At 43.4% G+C, this 21593-nt stretch overlaps 1 protein-coding gene across 1 annotated transcript in view; it reads right to left on the bottom strand.

Annotated features, from left to right (window-relative positions):
* itga9 (integrin, alpha 9) overlaps nt 1-21593 on the bottom strand; it is a 46390-nt gene that overhangs the window by 4976 nt on the left and 19821 nt on the right. The window contains exons 16-26 of the mRNA XM_052079589.1: nt 10065-10217; nt 8981-9057; nt 8377-8524; nt 4159-4245; nt 3991-4070; nt 3112-3195; nt 2593-2701; nt 2395-2502; nt 1009-1134; nt 801-920; nt 633-728 (exon numbers count right to left, since the gene is read on the bottom strand). Of these exons, the coding sequence (XP_051935549.1) occupies nt 633-728; nt 801-920; nt 1009-1134; nt 2395-2502; nt 2593-2701; nt 3112-3195; nt 3991-4070; nt 4159-4245; nt 8377-8524; nt 8981-9057; nt 10065-10217 (1188 nt within the window). The remainder of the gene's footprint in view (nt 1-632; nt 729-800; nt 921-1008; nt 1135-2394; nt 2503-2592; nt 2702-3111; nt 3196-3990; nt 4071-4158; nt 4246-8376; nt 8525-8980; nt 9058-10064; nt 10218-21593) is intronic.

The raw sequence follows: 21593 nt of genomic DNA, 5'->3' as shown, positions 1-21593 counted from the left end.
GGGGGGGGGGGGGGGGAGCATGTCTGGAACTCAGGGTAGGAAAGCCTGCTGTTTGGTCACTAATGTAATCATTTGTGAGATGCTTCATAGAGTATCCTGGGGTGCTCAATTTAATTATCAGGACAGATCTTCTGAGCCATTCAATCAGTCAGCAACGAACAGCGGGGGAAGCGCTGGCCTTTGTATACAGTTGAGGGCCCATAGCAGCACATAGCTAAGGGCCCCAACTGTTCCACAAAGGGCTCAACAGATTTGTACTATTTTGTCAGGAGAAATTAAACATCTTATAAAGGGCCTTCAATGAAACAAGGTCTCTTCATCCCTCCATTTTTTAAAGCATTTATCATCATTAGGGTGCCAGCTGGGTACACCCTGAACTGGTCGCTGCAACAAAAGTGACAATTCACTCCAAAAATTCCGCATAACATGAACTAATGTTTATTTTTAGTGAGGTTTTAAGATATGCATCTCCCGAGAGTTCCGAAGCCACAAACCTCACTGTGAACACTTCATACTGAAGTTTACACAAACCCATTTTCACATAGGCCTCTTCTGCAGGCTTCGCAAAACAAACCTCAAGAAATGAAAGTTTTAAAAAATGTAGATATACTGTACAATATTTCTGTACTCACAGCGATGTCTTCTGGCAGGCCTTTGGGCACCTCCACCGTCCTGTCATTTACTTGCACATGGCCTCGTGTCACAAACTGAATCACAGAGGAAGTATCCTGCAGAAAATACGGGATTGCATTTCAGTCACAACAACTTTGCAAGCGACCGGCTGGTCAAACATCTCTTACCGTCTTCAGAATTTCAGTATTGAGTAAAAGCTTTATGTCTATATTCAAAGCTTCTTCTTTCAGCTGCGGCCCCAGACTGCAGGAAATGGTCATACACGCTCTTCCCGGTCGTTCACAATCCTGATACAGATAGTTGAGGAAACACATTGAACAGCCAGCAAGATGAGTGTCAGGCAAACATGAGCCTGGTGGCCTGGTGTATACTTACCAAGACTTTGCGGCCTGATTTGGTGAAAAAGGCAAATATAGTGTGAAAGATGCTCTCTCGGTCCTGGGGAATTGTGCAAGGTGTCGGGTTCCGATGTGGGGTGCAGTTTCCTCGGCTGCCTGCCACCTGAAAAAAAAAAAGACATTAGCAGGATTTTTTTTAAATTATTGACCATCAAAACATCTAATTATTACATCAAACAATATAGTTGCAAAAATTGTCTGATAAAGGTTTCTGTGACCAATAATGATGCAACCCCACTAACATGAGTTTCCGTGTGGGGAAGGTTAGGAAGTTTCCCCAAATAAGAAATTGCACCCCTCCAAATCATCAGGTTTCTTATATGGAGTGATTTCGAGGTAGCTGGTTTGAAGTTCAGCCCCCCCAGGGAACACTTCACCTTTTCCCCTCTCTTCTCTCTGACCTGAAGGTCTTTCGGTGAATTTCTCCCATTGTCATTGCTCATCCATTTGAAAGTCAACCACTTATCAAGAAAATGCAAGGTGACTTAATAATAAATGTGTCAGACTCTCAAAACTTTACACAATACAAAATCCTTTCCACAATCAATGTGTATGTCACACGCTTACATAAAAAAAATCCAGCATATATTGTATAATTGAGGCATTTTTCAAATTTCCTGTGTGCTCTTTTGCCACCCAGCATGAAAGACTGCACACTTTACTACAGCACTTTCTCCTGCCATGTGATGATTCATCGGCCCTAAACCTGCTGGATTCTTATCCTGGGAAAACCGTATTTACACGTCAAATAAGCAAGATTTGCATGGAAAACTCGAAACATATGGGCCAGGAGCCAAGAAAGTGAATGGCGTAATCAAAATAAATGAACGACTGTGTAAAAAGTCAGAATATATGTGCCTATATAGTGACTATTTCAAGGCATTTTGATAAGTGGTGGAAGGGTTGGATGGTATGGTGCGCAATAGCCTGCCCCACAGGTGTCACATTCCCATTCCGTGCAAGCCGTCTGATCCCTTCAAAGTGATTCCATATGGGCTCAAGGAGGGTGGGATATAGTCAACTCTATCCTCCCATTCATAGTAAATACAATTAACAGCTTGAGCTCCCCCATGAGCTACCTCAATGAAAGGGCCAATGTAAGGGTTAAGAAAATATCCAAACCGACAGGGAATACTGCGTTCCTTTATCTAAATGCAAAATGTTGTGAAAACCGAATGACCGGCTAGCTTCAGTAGCAACGTCGACAGTTTGACTTTTCGCCTCACACGGAGCTGCAACACCACAAGAAGTCCGACGGACAATGAATGAGCTGGATAAATGAGCACAAGATGTGGCTGCCTGCAGGTGTATAAACAAACTATCAATGCTTTGGGCTGGAAATTCAATTACTGTCGCCATCCACCTGCGTCTCCAAAATGTGGAACATATCTGCTCCATTGCCAGCTAGCCGATTGGGTATCCTGATGACCACGGTGGAGCCCGGCAGCCGGCTGGGCCCGTTATTTATCACCTGGAACACATCGAGACAAAAAAAAAATGAAGACACACAAGAAGCGAGATACATTCAGACGATTGTGAGTGTAGACGGTGCCGGCGTTACCTGGAAAGTGACATTGAGAGGCTGGAAGCTGCACTCCATGTCTTCAAGCTGGACGAAGCGCGAGGTGTCAATGGAGTTTCCATACACAAAGGAGTTCGGTGTCACTACACTGCAGAACACAGGGGAAGTCATGTTTACATTTTTTTTTCCGTGTGTGTGTGTGTGTGATTTATAGCGGCATTAGCGCCCTATGAGCATCCTTGTATACTGTAGTAGTTGAGATAAGAGCCAGATGTGCTCCGATGCCTCCCTTCATGTTACAGACAGCAGAGACAGCAGTCTTATCAAATGCCAAAGTTCTGGTGGATTGAGGCTGTTTTACATCGTTCTCCCTTTCGCCTGGCGATAAAACATTCCGAGATAAGGCCTCTCATGTGGATGTGCTCCTCCAGTGTGACAACAGTACTCCCTTATTTCCTGAGAACCCGCAAGCAGTCACTCAAGCCACATGGCCATTCCGCACATGTTTAAGGTATCATGTGATTTTTTTTTTGTTTAGTTTTTTTGAATGGATCTTACCCTGTAATTGTTGTGTCAGTCTCATGAATCAGCGGGATTGACAGATCCAGAATATTGTCAGAGAGTTTGTGCTCCGGATTGGCACTAAAACAAACAAAGAAGCTATTCAGGTAAATAATTCTAACCACATTCTAAGATGCACACAAGCTAAAACATTCTGGTAAAGACACACGGTATCTATCTATCCATCCATTTTCCACTGCTTATCCGGGGTCGGGTCGCGGGGGCAGCAGCTTTAGGAGGGAAGCCCAGACTTCCCTCTCCCCAGCCACTTCTTCGAGCTCTTCCTGACAGATCCCGAGGCGTTCCCATGCCAGCTGGGTGACATAGTCTCTCCAGCATGTCCTGGGTCGTCCTCGGCCGGTCGTCTCCTGCGATTGGTCACGAGCTATGGGTCGTGACCGAAAGAACGAGATCCGGATACAAGTGGCCGAAATGAGTTTTCTCCGCAGGGTGTCCGGGCTCTCCCTTAGAGATAAGGTGAGAAGCTCGGTCATCCGGGAGGGGCTCAGAGTAGAACCGCTTCTCCTCCACATCGAGAGGAGCTAAATGAGGTGGCTCGGGCATCTAATTAGGATGCCTCCTGGACGCCTCCCTGGTGAGGTGTTCCAGGCATGTCCCACTGGCAGGAGACCCCAAGGACGACACACGGTACAACATTCATAAATCATAGTGTTACTATTAGTTTGACCCTCATGCGTAGCTAAGGAAGATAAATTATTAGTAATGATTTTCAGTGTGATGCAGCATAAGAATAAAAAGATATTGTACATGTTTTATACAAAAATTAAAACCTGTTAAAAGTGATCATTGTTTTTTTTTTGATACAGCAATTATTGTCTGTAGACATACCGAATGAAAAGTCAGTTCAGTACATACCTCTTTGCTTGCACCAAGAACTGCAAAGTGTCATTTTCCCCAGAGAGCTGAGTGGTGTCAAAGAGGACTGCAAAATGATACTAAAAAAAATGCAGTTGGTGGACCTTGTTGAATTGTTTTGACATATTTTGAAAATTCTGACCGTCAATTTCGTCACAACTTGCTTACCTTTGTCTGTGCTCTCATGAAGGGAAATCCCACGCTGCATCGGAGGAAGTCCAAGTCGACAAGTTCACAGGAAATGCCCTTCTCTTCCTGCAAAAAGAGAGATAGACGGAGTAGTCGGGGAGCCAGACGGACTGGCTCGTGACATGGGAATTGTAAAAAGGAAGCCATGCTCACGATAAGTCTCTAATCATGACAGAGCAATCCTTTCTGATAAAAGCTGAGGTTTGTCACTGGCAGCGTGTGCACACTAAAGACAATAGTGTTGGGACACCTGCTCATTGCACTTCGAGGAAGTGAAAATGAAAGAAACTGGTTTGCATTTCTACGTGACGAATCAATTGAGACATTGAAAAGGCAGAAACGTGTTTTGGCTAGTACAGTATATTATATCTATCTATCTATATATATATATATATCTATCAGTATATAGACAGTATATACCGTAGATATATATACACAGACACACACAAATTTGGGCGGCTGGGTAAATTGGCCAAGCTCCAGGTTGTGTGTTTGGAAGCTTGTCTAAACAAAATGGAGCTCCACCGGCTGCACTATGTAAACATTCAGGCCCTGACCCTGCGAGCAGTAAGGATTCTTTTAGCCAGAGGTTCACTGGGAGGCTTTTGGCCGAGCCTGTGGTGTCGGAGCATGGACGAGGGCAGAGAGACACAACTGTAAAACCTAGGCCGGCCCTCGCGGAACATTCTGCAGAGGGTCAGTCTGCCAAGTTTTCAGAAGCCTGTTGATCACACTTCCAAAAGTGATGAGGAAATGAGCTGCAAGGGTAGACACAGGTGACAAATTTTTATGATCCTTACTTTGATTCTGCTGATTCAGCAAGGCGTGGCAGGGGACCTCATCGTCATTAACTCAACCTAAACAAGCACCGCTTCTCTCTTTTGGAGGTGTGGGGGACTGAGCACAACTGGCAATGATGGAATTTCCTCTGTTTCCTGTATTCCTCTGTGCAAACACCGCCCATCCCGTGGGGCTGCACATGCAGTGCACGAGGGAAGACTGCCTGTTTACTCATCACCCACCTGGCAGTCCTTGAGCAAGAGCAGAGCGCAGACATGGCGTGTGGTGCCGCCATGGGGAGAACAACGACAAGACTCTGTTTGTGCAGCACTTCTTCACTTTCTGTCGCTCGCTTACTTTGTCGGGTCTCACATGAAGCCATACGCACGCGCACACACACACAGGGATTCTCACAAATATCAGTGGGACTGCTTAGTGTTCTTTAGTGTCATGCCAAACTTCTAATGGAGGAAGCACACCAGGATGACAATTCACAGATGGTTCTGTTTTTTTAGGCATCACTTCAACCTTAGTATGTATATACATTTGGATTGACATTTCCTAACTAGTGTCATGGTCCTTGCAGCATGGAATCAAGTTGTTTGCCTTTACAAAAAAAAAGAAAGATCTTAAGTCCATCTCAGTTTCAGCAGCTGCAAAACTCAACAGTAGTCTCACCATAATGATGGCGCCCGAGTAGGCAGCCTTCGGCAAGTGCTCTTCAAGAGCCTTGCTTTTTTGTTCTTTTTTGCTGTTTTTGTCTTTTGTTTTGTCACATGTTTGTTGTTTCATCGTGTGGACCTGATATGGAGTGTTTTCAGCGCTTTTTGGCCACGACATTCGTCAAAGGAGCAGTATCTGTGCTTGGTGGTTGCGCCTTCTCGGCAGCACGCCTGTACCAGCACAGATTTTGATTGGGAGGAATGTCGGCGCCATTGACTGTCGGTGCTGCACAGACCCGGGGCGCTTGTGTTTTTTGCGCCTGTAACGGGCAGAAATTTTCACAACCCCGTTTTGTTCAGTGGTTATGTCGGCGCAGTTGGACAGTCGGCGTTGGTGCGGGTGGATGGATGGCTGCTGAAGTTGAGGATGAGGAGAGAGGAGCGTTGGCGCAGAGCGCCGATGCGTATTTGGAACCGTGAGTCGCCGCTTGGAATTGAAATGGATTTCCATGGGACAGGAGAAGTGAACCAATCTCTTTTTTCGTCAGTGGATGCTACAGCTTCTTGTTGACTTTGAAACTTAGCTTGTAGCCGACGTGTGCACATTTTGAGCATGACGTCTCTGATCCACTGGTTAAAGGACACTTTGATTCTCTCCTCTTTCATCTCAAACTGCTTCAAACAACAAAGCATGTGACGGAAAAGTGGTTAGGACTGCACAACTGTCTGCGTTTTATGTTTTGTGTTGTGTTTATTATTTTACTTTATGTGAACTGTTTTGTTAAGCGCTTTGTTACAGCTGCCGCTGTTGTGAAAGCGCTATATAAATCAGCATGTATTGTATTGTACTGTATAATCTTTACGCACAATATCAATATGGTTTCTACGCGATCAGAGAGCAGCTGATTCTGGACTCAGGATACTTAGCAATTGTCATTCTCCTAGATTTAAGGACAGCTTTTGACATCAACTCACATCGTATCTTACTCGACAGATTAAATTGATTTTTAGACGCATCCCATGACTTTTTAAAATCCTATCTTTCTAACTGCATTGAGTGAATCCAGCTCAAAACTCTCAAATTCCACTAATTTCCAGTCACTTCAGGTGTTCCACAGGTGTCTGTTCTTGGCCCACTACTGTTTAGCACTTACCTTGTCCCCCTTGGCAATATATTCTGCAAGTATAACGTCATTGTTCTACATCTACAATCTATATCTCCACTGGCTCTCTGTTCCACAAATTTGTAGATAAAATTCATGTCGCAAGTTCAGACAATTTCCCAATGAACTCAACATTTTGGTTTTTGGTAAGTGGGAGATACTTGGAGGAAACAGAGGCTAACCTGGGGAGAATAAGGCTGGAGTGCACAATCACAAATCCTAACCCACAACTTTAGAATTGTGGTACGACTGTACAAAACCATCCCACACATGTTGCTCTTAATTGATAAAATAATTCATACATTCATTATATAGATTTGTTCCTTCCTAAGCAATTCAGAGGTGTCTGAGAGTGTAAAATAGTTTGAGCTACCGTCAGGTAGTAGCACCATTACTAGTTAAAGTAAACTCCACTTCTCAGTAGCTTGGTCACACTGCTGCTGTTTTCAAGTTCAAATAGCTTTTCAGTGATCACATCACGCTGTAGCGTCCATAGACGCTACATTTCCCCTGGCAGTTCTAAACATGTATGCATCTTTTCCATTTGACATGATGTCAAAAAAGGAAGCACTGAAGATGGTGCAGCCCCACAGAAGTCTCAGCCAGCCTTGTCAAAGCACTTGACTTCCAAAGCTTTTTGATAGCTTATATTGAAAAACAACAGCCAGCTAAGACCCCTCACTCTTAAATCTGAGGGGCAGACAAGTTCATGCTGAGTTTTCTAGAGAAATTGCCCTGGGGAAGACTGAAAGTTTGCCTCTGAGCTTTGCATCAATCAAGAGCATATCTCTTTAGTCTTCTCCGGTAGTAATTAGAAAGGTCTCTGAGAGCATTAAATCTGGTCAATGGATTGTTTGTCACCTCTTCCTATAGTTGGCTTCCTGCTTCCTCTGTGCAGCAGGTCACCCGAACTATCAGGTTCCTGCAGCAAATCTTGGCAACCTGATAAATGACGTCAGCAGGGGGGACATTAAATTTACCGGGGCACTCCAAATCTGCGTTTCTCATACAACTTGCCTATACCTCGCGTTCCACTGAAATGGAATTTCACCTCGTCATTTCATATCATTGGATGTGAGAATGTGAGCTTTCATCAATCACTTGGCTCTGGTGTGAGCCTGATGACAGGATGTGGTCCTGTGCGCAATCTAAAAAGCAAACTGATGGGGCGCTTCTGAGCTGGACTAGACTTGCTTGCTTCCTCTTCCAAGTGACGTGCGTTTGAGGCAAAGGTTGCCACTGTGGAATCCATTTGCTTTGCAGAAAATCTCTCCTCCAGGTATTGCAGGGGATGGCAGAGGGTTGGATTTTATTGTCAAGGATGACATCATGATTAAATTTCCATGAAGAGTAATAGCTCTAATCAAAATTCATTTATACAGTGACATAGGATATTGCAATGACGTGTGAAGCACCGTGGGAATATGAAGGATGTGCCCACATGTGGAATCTTCTGCATTTGGTATATAAAGCCATCTGCCATTGGTCTGTCTTTATTCTCCTACTGTTTCGCCTACTTTTATTGCATACATTTTAACCTAAGACATAAATGAAAGAAGGGCAAACAACTGCCAACCAAGCTTGAAACTCACCTTTTGCCAGAAGTTGATATAGAAAACCTCTCGGGAGAAGTTGAGATAGACGTTGGTGTCGTAGGCGTCATCTCCGGCATTTGAGATGGTCAAGTTCAACGAGACGTTCCTTACTCCTCCCAGGGCCAAATGGGGCCTGCTGTGTGCCCTGATTAAAACATAAAGTAAACTACAAGTATATTACATAGACATATGTCAAAGAGGGAGGATGAAAGTCAGAAAACATCTGTCCTCGCATCGGAATCAAATTTCCATAGCTCCATAACTAACATAAATGACAAACAAAGACATTTGAAGAGAAGTTAGCAAGACCTCTCAGATTAAATCTTCTACAAGAGGCTGCTAATGATGTGGGACTGTTTCACGAAATTATAGTGGAAATTATTTTAAAATAATAAAAAACATCTAGCAAAAAAACGTTTGTGAGTTAGTTCATAGAGTAATACTCCATAAAAAGAGAGGGAACTCCATGTGCATGGAAAAACATATGGACATCCTCCAAGCATGCGTCATGGACCCACACCCACAAGGCTGATGGCTTCTCTTTGCAAAAAGGTCCAAATCAGACTGAATCTGAACAATGATGTAGTAGATTTGTTTTTACCCAGACAGCAACAGCTTTCCATGGAGACGCAGGTCTGCAGCACAGTCGTCTGACAGGCAGTTCTTCTCAAACCAAGTCTGAGGAGGAACACACAAAAGTTCACAATGACTTGCTACTCCGTCTAGGGGGCAGTGTTGTGTTGACATATGTCATCGACAGGACGGCCAGCTTACTTGCAGCATATCTTCGACTTTGTCATCAATCTTTCTATGGTCAGGCTAATCCACACTGAGAAACTTTACGACCAGCAGATCAGAAGTTGTTACGTTTAATGTTACCGTATTGCTTGATTCAGATAATGCAATTTGCGGGTGTTGAGAGACATCATCCTTCCTTTTTTGCATGACGTGTAGCCCGTCTTGGAAACATGTGGGCTAGGTTAGAGGTGGCGACAGTGAAAATAAATGAACCTGTCTCTTGGATTCCACTCAAGAAAACCTAACACGGACAATAACAAACTCGTAACCACCACAGAAGAAGCGACTTTGGGCTTTTCCCTGTCGGGTTGCCACAGCAAGTCAGTCACGTGATTTGGTTAGCACAGCTTTTGACATCACATGCCCTTTCCTGACATAACCCACCCATTTTTATATGGGCTCAGGACTGGAAGTGGTGCGCTGACTAGGACTTCAACCCACCAACATTTGCGTGAAAGTTAGCAGCAGTTAGTAGTATCCTCAAGTTGCCATACTACAGGTGCAAGCTGGTAACCACCACATTGGATCTTCATTTTTTCAAATGCTGTGGTGAGCGGATTCATGCTGCCTGGATATGTTGAAAAATGGAGGTCTGAGATGGCATCATGTTATTGAGGGGCTAAAGCAACAGCACCTCTGCTGGTTGCAATCAAGTGGCGCACTCCGCTTTGCTCATTTATGATGAGCTGCCTGCTGACATGTCATCAAATTGGATGCTCAATTACTTTAGATTTGATGTCGGAACTGTTTGTAATTTGGATGAAACCATAATGATTTGCTTTGGCCACAAGAATAAATAAATAAAATATTTGCATCACTGTAAATCAACTTGGAGGAACCACAACAAGACTTGGCCCAGAATGCCCATGTTCAGCAGTGTCTTATACCTCGTTCCTCACTGCGATCTTGTTTCCTTTCCTCCACCGAAGCACAGGGGTGAGAGCAGGCAAGTCTCCATCCTGATGTCCACCTACCACATGCTTCCCAAGGCTGTATGCCACCTCAAACGTGATGGCTGTGAACACGTCCTTCACATCTTTCTGTTAAAAAACGGCAATAACAAACAAAAATGGCAGTTATTGTGACTTGTGCTCCATAAGACACAAGTTAGACAAGTTTGCCTATTCATGGTCAAGCAGAGTCAGGAATAATTGTCTGTTTATTGTTAAATTGACCCCTCAACAGTTTGGAATCTTAACAATATAAACTGTGTGTAAAAAAGTATAAAATTGCAACACATTTGTAATCCAACAGCCATGGAGATGTTAATAAAATTTAAGTGGCGGGCGGACTGATGGCACTCAAATAAAATGCAATCCGATTTTCAATCCACATCAATGCTTGCAGTGAATTCTTCCAAAGCAAGATCATCTCAGTTGCTTTTTATTTTCTGATTTACGCAACCCATCAAAGCACTTAATTTACTGAAACTAAAGCAAGCGGAGCCACTGATGATGACGATGTTCAGAGTCATCATTCTGAAGACATGCAACTTTTTTTTTAAATCTAATTGTGCCTGTGAGGACTATTCTTGTGTATCCAGTGGCTTAATCAGAGACCACGGGAGGACAGTTTGATTTGGCATCGGCTTTGGAAACATGTTGAGAGAAAAAAAAAATAGAGCTACATTTGATCAACTCTCAAATCTTCGTTATTAATGACGGAATAATACGGAAAAAAAAAAAACTTTTCATCTCCTTTGCCCGTGGATCAGGTCACGCTGTCTCAAAGTCAACAGTATAACCACGCAGAGGCTTGAACAGTAATCTAACAACAGTGAGCCAAAATCCACAATGAAAACACCCTTTGTTTCCGGGCATCACACACTCCATTCTGCCCACTTTCACAATATTTTCCATTGACCACCCACCCATCCTCTTTACTAAGACAGGCACACAGCCAGTCTGGGCTTTGAACACACTGAGCATCACAAGTGGAGAACCCACCCAGCTCATCACCAGTGAGAGAGTAATAGCAGGAAGCAGCTCTCATTAGAGGAGGACAAGAACAGACAGAAACAGAAGATTTGGGCCTGTTTTGGGAAGCGGTGTAGCATGCAGATAAAACGCTGGCCTTGGAAATGATATCACTTTATTTGGTTGGTGACTACACTGAGTTTAGGGCTTTGTATAATGAATAATCTTAGATTCGTGTGATACTTTACATGCAGTGAAAACTTTATTTAAATGCCTCTGACCCCATACAATTTGGTGTTCAACTCATATTTTCAGGAAAGGTCCAGCCATCAACAGATGTCAGCACATGTGTTTTTGTGCGTGCTTTAGGATACCACCACTGAAGAGTACAAATGATGACAACAAAACCATACATTTAAAAACAGCAACATCTCTGCTCCTTAAATTGCGGTACGGCTAAAAGGACAATAAGTTGACACCATTAAGAAACGTGAAGAGACTCACCTCCCGGATATAAGCAGTAACCATAATTTGTGTCCGCAACAAGTTAAAGGTGAATAGAAATGTAGAGTTTAATATACATTTACATTTACACAGGTAAAAAACAAAAACGTAGCATGTCTGTCTGGAATCTTGTGGATTTCAATTATGGATATGAACCTTTTTTAGGGGGTTTAGTCGTTTCATTCCCCCTCCCAGTGTCTACTTAGTTGGACACATCAGGACCAAAAGCAGATTCATTTTGTGTCACTTACCCAGTGCACACTCTCACAGTACTACTGATCAATAACCATAAAGCAGTTGGCCAGAGACAGAGGTCACACTCCAATCCATCAGTGGACTGAGATTCATGCTGCACTGGACAGAGACTGTGTTGTTTGCGCTTTGCCGCTGTTCGGCTGGAGGGTAGTAACATGACCAGCGTTGGAGTGAGCACATGAGAAACGGCGGCAGATTTGCCGGCCAAAGTCTCCACCCAAGTAGCCATTAAACCAGCATGCTTCTAATGGCGCCTGTCCACTGGCCCCTTTGTGAACTGAACCCCCACGGGAGTTCATTGCTCGGGCCTGGAGCCCCTAACGTCCCACTGCTTATCTCACATTTTCGCAAGCCACGTGAGAACTTAGGGTTCAGGGGGCAATGGGGCATAATGACTTGAAATGTTGTGTAACTGCACAATTCCATGCTGAAGGAGTGACTTTATTAAATCGGCATAATCACTCGACTGCACTGTGAATGGATTCCCATAAATAGAACAACCCATATTTCGCAGACGGGGACATTTTGACATAAGAAACACGTTTGCCGACTAAACTCCCAGGACTTGCAGCAGGCTCGCATCATACGTGATGGAGGCTGTCCACTAATACGCTGCACGGCTTCCGTTTTTCACTTATCGCTTGATCAAAAGCTCCCAATTGGCACCACACCCCTGGCACAAACACCCCCGCTCCAGCGCCGAAATCACACACAGGAATTCCTAAGCACCAACTGAAAAGGCGACTCACATAGTGTTAACTGCGGGCTGAATTTATGGAAGTATCGTCCACAACTGTTTGACAATAAACAGTTGACAACAGAACGCTTGTGAGAGGTCATTGTTACTTCAAAGGACTCCTTAAGGGTCGAATGACAGCGTTGCTGGGAATGCGTTGGAAATGAAAAAAGGGAACAAAACCAGTCACTTTTAAGACCCTTCTGAGTCTGATATGACTTGTCATTTATAGGTATTATGCTGATCATGATGCCTCAAGGGGAAATTCTATTTGCATGATGTTTGTTGTACCCGACCCAGAGGACTAGATCATGCACATGGAGGCATGCAAGGAGCGAAGGAACCACTGAAGGTGCTGAGGTAGATGGAAGCCGTGATGCCTTGCTGAAGAGCACCTCAAAAGTAGTCAAGAAGCAGACGAGCAGTCCTCCAAAAACAAGACACCATTTTGGGGGGGAGGGAGGGGGGCTCAAACCACAACCCTGCGGACAGATGAACTACTTCTGACCATTGGCTTCAATAGTGACACGATGGTATGTGACATCTCAAACATCTTAGCACAGGAAGTGTAGCGTGTCAGAATATTTAGGGGGTGTTTTGTTGCCGGATCATCTGACAACTCCTGTGACATGGTACTTGACCTCAGTCAACAGGATGACCGTTTAAACCCTGGCGAAAACAGCAGCATGCAAACATGCCAGAGAAGAAGCGAGACACTTCTATCACTTAAGGAAGAATTCCTTGTTGAGCATAGGCAGCATTAATTAATTCGGTCATAAGTCTTTTTATAAAGATTTTATCTTGACATCATGACACCAGTGTCATTGTTAGACAGCCTGAGTCACTACTGTAAAACAATAAACATGTTTGTGCACTTTTTTCCTTTCTAGGTGCTGTCTCTGGGCCCCAGTTTGGTAGATCGGTGCCCGTGTTGCGCCTCTTTGGCCGTTCAGACTTGATATTAGACTTGCTGAAAGCAGGTCTAACTGGAGGTGGTGATCGAGGCAAAGGCTGACAAATTTGGCGTTCCATGGATGTGCATGGTGGAAGTGATCAGACCACTAGCATGGGACAATCCTTATGAGTAATTGTTAAAATCTATTCCTTGTACGGGTTATAATCATTAGCATCTATAAAATATTTGAATAGCACCCACCCCAATTACTCGTGCAAGAGGTGTGGGGGATATTGTCACGCACAGATGCACAATTGGGAGTGCCCATGGTACATGCACGGCCAACGACATCATCCACAAGGGGAGAGCTTGCAGTTTAACAGCCAACGTCAAGCATGGACCCCAGCGAGTCTATTTCCGTTTCCACATTTGAAGCACTTGGACTTACTGCGCTCAGAACGCTGTGATTTTTATGCAAATGCTGGATGCTGTGAGGATTGGCTGGGAAAAGACAATTTCCATCCAACAACAGAGCCCAGAGGTGTAAACGACAGAATTACAGCATCATCACTGTAATCCCTTATCACCTTCCCACCAATGACTTATTCATGCTTCCAGTCACACTGTAACCCAGCAGGAAGTATTTTCTTTCCAACTATCCTTTGGAACTGTAAATTCTCAAATATGACAGTTATTCATGTTACGAGAGTTGTTTTTCTTTTTGTTCAGTAATCTTTCTTTGCATTTTGTATGAATGTAGTGAAATCACAGGAGGCTTGCCATTCGCTGTGCTATGAAAGAAAACAGCTGTTGCACAAACCTTTATTCACAACACCACCTCACAGTGGAACAAAGGTAGAGCCTACGCTCTGTGTTTATGTTCATACTCAGAGCCACTGTATTTGGTATGTGCTCATGTTTTATGTCCATACGTAAACATAATGTATGTTTGCACTCAAAAGAATTCAATCAATGAGGCTTATTAGATCATTGCAAAACACCACCTTGGTATTCCCCTAGAAGCTCTGATACATGTTAATCTGATCAACATAATGGTAACAAACCAAGCACCCCCGTCCCTACCCCCCTCTCTCTCATAACCGAGCACCCCTTTGGTTTAGGAGCATAGCTCCGCTGCAGTGGTTCTATGGGAGGAGTGACGTCAGGCTGCATAAGGCTCTGATCTTTAAACGTCTCATGCTCATCTGAAATGCACAAGAGTTACTCTCTCAGCCAAACCCTCAAAAGCATATGGCTGGATTCTACTCATGGGACACACACACGCACACACACACACACACACGCACACACACGCACACACACACACACGCACACACACACACACACACACACACACACACACACACACACACACACACACACACACACACACACACACACACACACACACACACACACACACACACGCGCTACTCCTTATTAGGACAATAGACGTTTGGATGACTTGCAGCTTGAGGCCCTTTCATTGGAGGGCTAAACGCCAGGGAATCTAAGCCCAAATGGAAAAACCTTTTGAGTGAAGTGATGAATGAATCCAGCCTGTCCAAACGTTAGCGTGACATGTGTGTATGATGAGACGTGCATTACTGGCAAGAATGCTTCCAGCATATACTGGGCTATGGCAAAATGTCCAGAAATGTGAAGAAAAGTGTTGTGCTCCACAAGAACCACAATCTTGTTTGAGGATGTGAGAAGTCTGGCCTAAAGTAGTAATGGGAAGCACTGTCTCCAGAGAGCGATTCTCAATTTATAAAGCTCTCTAGGTGTGTATGTAACTGACAAAGTTGTTTTCATGAGCATTCGGTAGGAAATAGTCAAGCGTTAAAGCATATTCACACTTCACCGTTTTATAGTGACACAAGGCAATGATACACTACTAAAAGTTGTGAGTACTGCTTGAAAACAGCATAAACATGTCAGCTATCCTCCATCCATCTCCATCATTTCATAATGTTCAGGGTCACAGCACGAGCTGGAGCCCAACGCGGTTGACTACGTGCTAGACTGGTCACCAGTCAATCACAGGGCAATTCTGAGGAGAAGTGATATCCTGCCAACATGTAAAACGCTCCACTTAAATGACCTAATCGCAGATGCACAGAAAAGACACGTATGTCAGTTACCTTACTAGAAAATGCTTAATCACAGTGCAGCACGTTACTTGCTCATTTCACATACACTTCATTAGCCTCTCAAATTTAGTCATTGGTGGCTAAGTGAAGCCAAGTCATAATTCTTGTTTATCGGTTTTATTTTTGACACCACATAGGCCTACTACAGTTGGTATGAATTGGCACACGTGTCAAAGCAAATAGCAACCGCCTGCATTCGACAGTTGGCCTGTTCTGTCAGACTCAAGGACAGAGCGACTGGGTGGATACATGTTTAATTCAAACTGTTTATGATCTTATTCCGCTTATTGTTTGCCACTTAATGACGTATGGCCGGATTCTGCGCATACATAAGTTTGAGTTTATGACCACATCAGTTTCCTACTTCCTTTGTGTGAAAATGTTGTGTCTGGATGGTGTACTACCCTTTTAAAAGCGCTTTATAAAGTGCCAAAGTTTATTTTAAAAAAAAACACTATGCAGATGACTTTTCACATGAGGGTTACAGTTTGGTTTAGCCTAACCCTTGCAAAGTTCAAGAGAAGGAAAATCATGTCTGCAAAATTACACAAATTCGTTCATAATTCCAACCCTGATTACAAAAAAGCTCACAAGCCAGCAAAACATGCATTTGGACTTTGGACTCTCGAGAGGCATTGGAAAGTACAGCTCACACCAGATGTATGCTCTGACAAACTTCAACAAACATCCAACACGCAATCAAACCTTCGGCCTGTCTGATGTTAGCGGCCGAGGGAGGCAGAGATGTTTGTCCAGCTTCGGGCATTAACCTGATAACCTCCACAACCTGCTGTCCGTCACAGCAGAGTGAACCTGACACAATCCAAACAAACCGAGCATTGAAGAGATTATTGCACATTGTCCACTTTGCAAAAGTCAATTTATGAGCTTCTTTAACGTATTATTAAATCAGTTTATCAAGGCAAATTATGTTTGCGAGAACCAGTTTTATTAACTTAGGTCATTTCTGAATCGCAATACAGTAGGCAATACAACTCCAATGGTAGGATTTGGTTGCATTTGTTTGTTTGCAAGGTCATGTTAAAATGACCATGAACACGTTATCATCGAAACTCATTTCTTTGAATAAAATGGTCATGTCTTCTCTTTAATTGTTTAACATTTGCATATGACCACCTCCTGTAGTGCTGGAGTGGACCAATATGATTGTTCCTGTTCATAAACGGGTCCAAGGTCATCACTGTGACAAATGTCGGCGGCATGTACTTTCACAATGCTTTTGTTTACTTGGAATTATTTGTGCAGTTCGAGTATGTCGATCTAAATCATTATCTCACCCATATAAGGATTCCTTTCCACAAAACAAAAATTATTATTGTGAAATAGAGCGTTGCGCGACACCGTAAAGCTGTGTTGAAATACATCTCATGAGCAAACGCATACTTCCTCTTGGAAAGCATTTGCACCGTCATACTAGAATCTTGTTTCACAATTGAAATATCAGGCACGCGCAATATTAGTTGACAAAAGTATTTGCCAATGTGCAATTTCAAGTCAGTGTTTCATTTTTTTTACAACACAACTGAAACCCAGCTTTTTGCATGTGATGACTTGGCCAAGATGAGCCAACAGAGGCCTGCCGGGTGCAGTTCCACTCGGGTGATATACAGAGCCAACATTTACATTTTTGCAAATCTATCTTCATGTCCATCTATTTCAAACACCACTCAGGTCAATGCAAATGAAGTTAAACCTTTATCGCCTCATTCAGAAGGCATCCAACGTTTGACCCTTGGATAGTGAAAACCACAGCTGGGTTTCATAAGAGGAGAGGAGAGGAGAGGAGAGATAGGTGCCTGAAGTTCCTGCTTGAAACAGGCAGATGGAATAGGCTTACTGCTCAAACATACCAAAATAATCTGTGTTGTTATTTTTACTGCGTTCCATTAACAGCTACTTGATTCAATTCCAGTGACCACAGTTGTGTTCTGTACCATCTGAATATGAAAGCCTGCCAATCGCCTATAAATACACATATGTGTTTTCTCACAGCTTTCTCATTCAATCCTCTCACATTGTTTTATTTTCAATCAGGACTTTGCTTCTGGTCTATTTTCAGGAACAAGGGATTTAATTCTGGAAATGACCCCGAAGCAGCACGGTAGCAGAACCAAGAGGCGGGCTGGTCAAAAAAAAAAAAAAGAAAAAGAAAAAAGTTTGTGCTTACAGAGTCTACATTCCATGAATTCTTAACCCAACTTACCCGTCATCATTGTAATCGTCATTATCATCATCATCATCATCAGTCTACTACCTTTAACCCGTCACTTATCCCGGCTGAGTACTGCCAAGTCACGTGCAAGAAACTAAACAAAAACCTCATCGGGGTGGAAAGCAGAGTCCAGACGACATCCTTTTAAGGAAGCAGTTTGGGTTCTTAACAACGGGTAATCAAATAGAGTCGGGTCACCACTACAGCAAGTATCTCAGAGAGCTCATAAAAAAAGGAAACAAAATAATTGTCTTCAAATAAACCTTTTCATTTGCATGCAAGCAGGCAGTTTCATTGTCAAATAATTCACTGAGCGAGCCATAATTCTGTTGTTGTTTAGAAAAAGAGCCCTTTAAAGACTTCCTCACTTTGAAAAATTAGCTTCCTCCAACATGGTGATTAACTTTCATCCATAAACAGGAAGTTTATTATCTCCACACTCATGCAATCGGTTCAAGCTACCCGGATGCGGATTCAAGCTATGCTTGCACAAAACCATTAAAATGATTCTGGTGCTCGAAGAATCTTATTTTTTTGAAAGCTGCCTTCGAGCGCTAATCTAACAGTGAACAGCTCTCAAATTCAAGAGAAAGCAGCAGGGAGGGATGGCTTAAAAAGTGCAGTGTTTGTGTTTGAGACTCTTCCATCCCGGTGATGGAAGAAGGCTCCAGATGCTTCCTGCAGCCGATTTCGTCACTCCGCGCAAACGCCTTTGGCCGCTTCTGCTTTACTGTTGTCATTGGAGACATTATTTATGGGCCCAACCCAGATAAAGCTGCAACACACAAAGCCAATTATACTAAAGTCATTCTTCAAGAGCTCGCTTGGCTGGATATAAACAGATGTCTCGTGTATGCCATTTTATGTTCACTTTGCTGCAGACGTTGGCTATTGACGCAGGAAGCGCAGGATGATGTTGACATCTAAAATAACAACCATTAACAAAGAGAAGTGGGAAATGACAACACGGTCACGGCCATGTCTCAGGGAAGGGCCGCCAAGTGATGAAGTCACGGCAGCCTTTTGTCTTCCCTCTCCATAGGATAACTCGCTTGTGTTTCCTCTGCAGTGCAAGTTGGGGAAAACATGGCGAGAGAATCTCCTTCATTGTGGTCAGACTTGGCCACCCATAACGTTTCCTTGCGGTGGCATCGTGTGGTAAGCAGGCAGCCAAAATCCTGCGGAACCATTTTGCTCTGTAAGCGGAGCTGCCAAAGTCAACGAATCATCCAATTCGGCGCAAGTTTTGGTGAGTGAGATATGACGATGGATTTACGATGGCAAGAACAGACTCGGTATAAATGATCCACGGCAGAAACAACACCCTACTAATGACTCGATTGCACATTTATGAGAACGACTTCAAATGTTTTACTGTACTGTGCACTCCCAAAACAAGGCTGAAGAAGAACTGTCTCACGTTCCCTCTGGCACGACCATGTAGGGAAATCCTGACGAAAATATTAGTCTCTGCTAAATTTAACTGGAATAATTCATCTTTACTACCTTGTGATAGAAACAGCCAGAATTCCGGGACAAAGCACCAAGTATTAGCCACTGACGTTTTCCACTCTAGATATTGTTACAGCTCATTTTAATTATATTCTTTAGACACGATGCTTGACGCGCAGTCGTGTGTGACAGACGACAGCTGGGTATGATTACCTTCCCGCTATGTACCTTTACTGTATCAGCTCTCTTGGTAAATGAAACCAAGAAGGCGGCATCAAGAGAAGTGCACGTTTCGGCCGAGTCTGTATTTTGACGGTAGAACGGCAAACAAAGCAGGCAGTGTGACAGCAGGCCCGGCCGGCTTTGGGCTTCCACGCGCCGTGCGTTGCCGTCTCTGGGACTATATCCACATGGGGGACTCTTTGGGAGGTTGTTACAGGAACTCCTGGTTTGCTTTTCTCTCACCAGGGTTTCCTGTTTGTCTCTCAAGAGAAAACTGCCAGGTGCCAATGACATGGAACATTTGAACACTCACCTGAAGGAGTGGATAAAGGATTTAAGGATAGACTTGACTGACCACCAAAAATGATGTAGCTGGTAAATGTATAGGTCACTGTTTCGATTTTTACTTTGCACTTGACAATTTTGCCTTCTGAATAGTGCTTTTATTAAATAAATAAATAAAAAAACACCGACATTGGAAGTAGTCCCCTAAGGTCAAACAGTTCAGAATACGGTTGTCAGAAGGCAATTTGCTTTTAGTGCAACTTTATTTTGTAACAGATATTCCCAAAACCAGCCTCAAAAGGAATTTTAAGAGAATATAAAGACAGGCAAATATACAAAAATTCAGTGAACTAAGGGCCTACAACTCTAACGTCTCCACGCGTATTTTAGCTTACGCCTTACTATTAACGCTAGTTAATTAATTTTGCTTTACACTTATGTGACTATTAATAATATAATAAAATATCTGCACTGTGACATTATTTCTATTTCGAATTGTGTTGAACCTGGTGGATTGTTTATTTTTGAAGGCCTGTCTTTTCTCGTGGTGTAGCAGTGTTAATCACAAGAGAATAAGCAGTGAGAGAATAAGCAGCGCATGGCTACGTCTAATATTTATGGAGTTTATCATACGTCTGTTCCCAAGCGCCGTTAGTCATCAACAATGGGGAAAATGGAATGATGCTTGTGTCCCAATGTGTCACCATAGATGCCGGCATGATGGAGAAGTAAAGCAGACCCGTCACCCTACAGAGTAAACTCATTGATCAGCACCGCTGTTGCAATATAATCTACTTGTGGATTGTGGTACTGTAGAAGAAAGTCAGCATGTTCTTGCTTACGAAAAAAGTAGACCCACCACCCCCACTCCCAGATTACTACAAACAGTTACTACGCGGTATCACATAATATGATGCTGCCTTTTGGTTTGGAGGACGTAATTGAACAAAAATGTTTTTCAAAGTTATTTAAACAATGTTAAGAAACTTCAGAAGCATCATGAGTCTTGCGGTCATCGTACATTCAAAACCAATTACCATTTAGCTCTGTTTAGCCCAAACTAGATTGTGCATGTAGTTCTTGAGCTGCTACAAGTTTCTACATATTTGTTAAGTCACTTACAAAAGAGATTACTGGCTAAATGTACAGAGAGTGGGGCTGATCGAAAAACCTTTCAGTGCTTTGTCCCGAAAACAGCTGCTGACAAGCTGACTGTGAATCAAAACAATGAGAAGTGGTGAGATCTCCTCCCCGTCACCAGAGACGCAACACAAGTTCTGTGAACTTTCTGTGTTGGTGCCAGGCAAATTTTAGTGGGGCAGTGGAATATAGGCCACAGCAAAGTGCACGTGTTTGGGGTGCAGCAAGCAGGGCACTTACAAGCTAAATTAAACGGACAACTGCTACAGGCAGGGCTTTGGCGGCCTATTTTAGCTCCTCCATGGAGACAGAAATGCATCGACTGATGGACCCGCTGGAATCAAAACACACGTATGGCGATGGACACTTTACGGTAGATGTAAACAAGCCATAAGCATGACAGAGTTCACCAGAAATGCGGAGCACCTAATAAGGGATTAGGTGAAAGAGTTTGTTTACTTGGACGAGCTATGAATCAAATCAATGCAAGCCATGTCGACTATGCATAGACATAGTGAATCATAACTATGCTTTAGTGAGAGAGACTGTTTATCCCAAAGTAATGTTAACACTGCACCTGTCGCTCCACTGAACATTCTGCAACTGAAGAGCGCATTGAGTGGTC

The sequence above is a fragment of the Hippocampus zosterae genome, chromosome 11, assembly GCF_025434085.1.
Source record: "Hippocampus zosterae strain Florida chromosome 11, ASM2543408v3, whole genome shotgun sequence".
Lineage (NCBI taxonomy): Eukaryota > Metazoa > Chordata > Actinopteri > Syngnathiformes > Syngnathidae > Hippocampus > Hippocampus zosterae.
The sequence above is the reverse complement of the archived record's forward strand: the minus strand, read 5'-3'. Positions and strand labels throughout refer to the sequence as shown.